At 32.9% G+C, this 2,837-nt stretch overlaps 1 protein-coding gene across 1 annotated transcript in view; it reads right to left on the bottom strand.

Annotated features, from left to right (window-relative positions):
• Positions 1 to 2,181, bottom strand: part of LOC123505717 (protein Fer3-like) — a 7,032-nt gene extending 4,851 nt beyond the window's left edge. The window contains exon 1 of the mRNA XM_045257370.1: positions 2,050 to 2,181. Coding sequence (XP_045113305.1) covers positions 2,050 to 2,060 — 11 coding nt within the window. The 5' untranslated portion in view covers positions 2,061 to 2,181. The remainder of the gene's footprint in view (positions 1 to 2,049) is intronic.
• Positions 2,182 to 2,837: the final 656 nt, after the last annotated feature.

Raw genomic sequence — 2,837 nt, forward strand, 5'->3', positions numbered from 1 at the left:
AATGTCAGAAAAATTACCTTAGATAGATAAAAATCTCAAAAAAATGCCCTTAATTAGAAAAAATGACTGAAAAAATGCCCTTAATTAGAAAAATGTCCAAAAAATGCCCTTAATTAGAAAAATGTCCGAAAATGCCCTTAATTAGAGAAAAATGTCCAAAAATGCCCTTAATTAGAAAAAAATGTCCGAAAATGCCCTTAATTGAAGAAAATGTCCAAAAATGCCCTTAAATTGAAGAAAATGTCCGAAAAATGCCCTTAATTAGAAAAATGTCCAAAAAAATTCCCTTAATGAAGAAAATGTCCAAAAAATGCCCTTAATTAGAAAAAAATGTCCGAAAAATGCCCTTAATTAGAAAAATGTCCGAAAAATGCCCTTAATTAGAAAAATGTCCGAAAAATGCCATTAATTAGAAAAATATGTCCGAAAAATGCCCTTAAATTGAGAAAATGTCCAAAAATGCCCTTAATTAGAAAATGTCCAAAAATGCCCTAAAATTGAAGAAAATGTCCGAAAAATGCCCTTAATTGAAGAAAATGTCCGAAAAATGCCCTTAAATTGAAGAAAATGTCCAAAAAAGCCCTTAAATTGAAGAAAATGTCAAAAAAATGCCCTAAATTAGAAAAAAATGTCCGAAAAATGCCCTTAATTACAAAAATGTCCGAAAAATGCCCTAAAATTAGAAAATGTCCGAAAAATGCCCTAAATTAGAAAAATGTCCGAAAAATGCCCTTAAATTGAAAAAAAAGAAAAAGAAAACGATAACCAAAGAAAACGGAATAGGATAGACTGAAGAAAAACAAGAAAAAAAAAAAAATGATAAGGAGAAATGAGAAAGAAAAATAGAAAATGGAAACTGGAATCGAAGAAAACGGTAATCAAAGAAAACCGGGCAAGGTTAACTCAAAAGAAAACGGGGTAATCAAAGAAAACGGGACAAGGTTAACTCAAAAAAACAAAAAAAAAGAAAAAAAATGAAAAAAATAATAAACGAAAGAGAGATAGAGAAAAAGAAAAAGAAAATAAAGAAAACGGGGTAATCAAAGAAAACGGGACAAGGTTAACTCAAAAAACAAAACAAAAATAGAAAAGAATAGAAAAATAAAAATAATAATAATAAACGAAAAGAGATAGAGAAAGAAAAAAAAAAAATAAAGAAAACGGGGTAATGAAAGAAAACGGGACAAGGTTAACTCAAATAAACCAAAAAAAAAAATAGAAAAGAATAGAAAATAAAAAATAATAATAATAAACGAGAGAGATAGAGAAAAAGAAAAATAGGTAAATAAAACGGGGTAATGAAAGAAAACGGGACAAGGTTAACTAAAAAACAAAAAAAATGAAAAAAGAAGAATAGGAAAATGAAAAAATAATAATAAACGAAAGAGAGAGAGAAAATGAAAAAAATAAAGAAAACGGGGTAATCAAAGAAAACGGGACAAGGTTAACTCAAAAAAAAAAAAAAAAATAGAAAAGAATAGAAAAATAAAAAATAATAATATACGAAAGAGAGAAGAGAAAAAAAAAAATAAAGAAAACGGGACAAGGTTAACTAAAAAAAAAAAAAAAAAAGAAAAATTGAGAAAAGAGGAATAGGAAAATGAAAAAATAGATAAAAAAATGAAAAAAATAATAATAAACGAGAGAGAGAGAGAGAGAGAGAGAGAGAGAGAGAAAGAAATAAAGAAAACGGGGTAATGAAAGAAAACGGGGCAAGGTTAACTAAAAAAAACAAAAGAAAAGAAAAAATGAGAAAAGAAGAATAGAAAAATAAAAAAAAATAAATAATAAACGAAAGAGAGAGAGAAAAGGAAAAATAAATAAAGAAAACGGTAATCAAAGAAAACGGGACAAGGTTAACTCAAAAACACAAAAAAAAGAGAAAAATTGAGAAAAGAGGAATAGGAAAATGAAAAAATTGATAAAAAAATGAAAAAAAAATAAATAATAAAGAGAGAGAGAGAGAGAGAGAGAGAGAGAGAGAGAGAGAGAGAGAGAGAGAGAGAAAAAATAAAGAAAACGGAAGAGGGTAGACTACACTAAACTCACCTATGCCCCATGACACACTGTCCTCTGAAGGGGTTTGTCTGCCAGAGGTCGTGAAGGGGAGAGCGGCGGCGGCGGCGGCGGCAAAGGCGGCGTCATGGGTAGGGTAGGGGTGGCCCAGGGACGCCCCCGGCCCCGCCCCATCCCACACCAGCCCCGCCCCAGCCGGCCCGCCCCCGCCCCCGCCGTACACCCCGCCTGGACCCCCGTAAGTCACCTCGTAGCCGAATTCTGTAGGGGAGAGAGAGAGAGAGAGAGAGAGAGAGAGAGAGAGAGAGAGAGAGAGAGAGAGAGCAAAAACATGATAAAATAAAAGGAGAGAATAAAGAATGGTAGAGAGAGAGAGAGAGAGAGAGAGAGAGAGAGAGAGAGAGAGAGAGAGAGAGAGAAGCATATAAAACAGTCAATAAAAGAAACAAGAGAGAAAATAGGAAAATAGTTGTGAGAGAGAGAGAGAGAGAGAGAGAGAGAGAGAGAGAGAGAGAGAGAGAGATGTACAGAAGACACAACAAATACAAGAGAAAGAGAGAGAATACGAAAATAGTTGAGAGAGAGAGAGAGAGAGAGAGAGAGAGATTATTAGTTCCTTGTATGGGTTTTTGATGTATTTCTAACAAAGCGATTAATTTCCTACTTATATTTGTTTTTCCCATTTCTAACTCAGTTTCTAATAGTAGTAGTAGTAGTAGTAGTAGTAGTAGTAGTAGTAGTAGTTGTAGTAGTAATAGTAGTAGTGGTAGTAGCATATAGTAGTGTTAGTAGCAGCAGCGGCAATACCAACAATAACTACT

This window comes from Portunus trituberculatus, chromosome 2 (genome assembly GCF_017591435.1).
Source record: "Portunus trituberculatus isolate SZX2019 chromosome 2, ASM1759143v1, whole genome shotgun sequence".
Lineage (NCBI taxonomy): Eukaryota > Metazoa > Arthropoda > Malacostraca > Decapoda > Portunidae > Portunus > Portunus trituberculatus.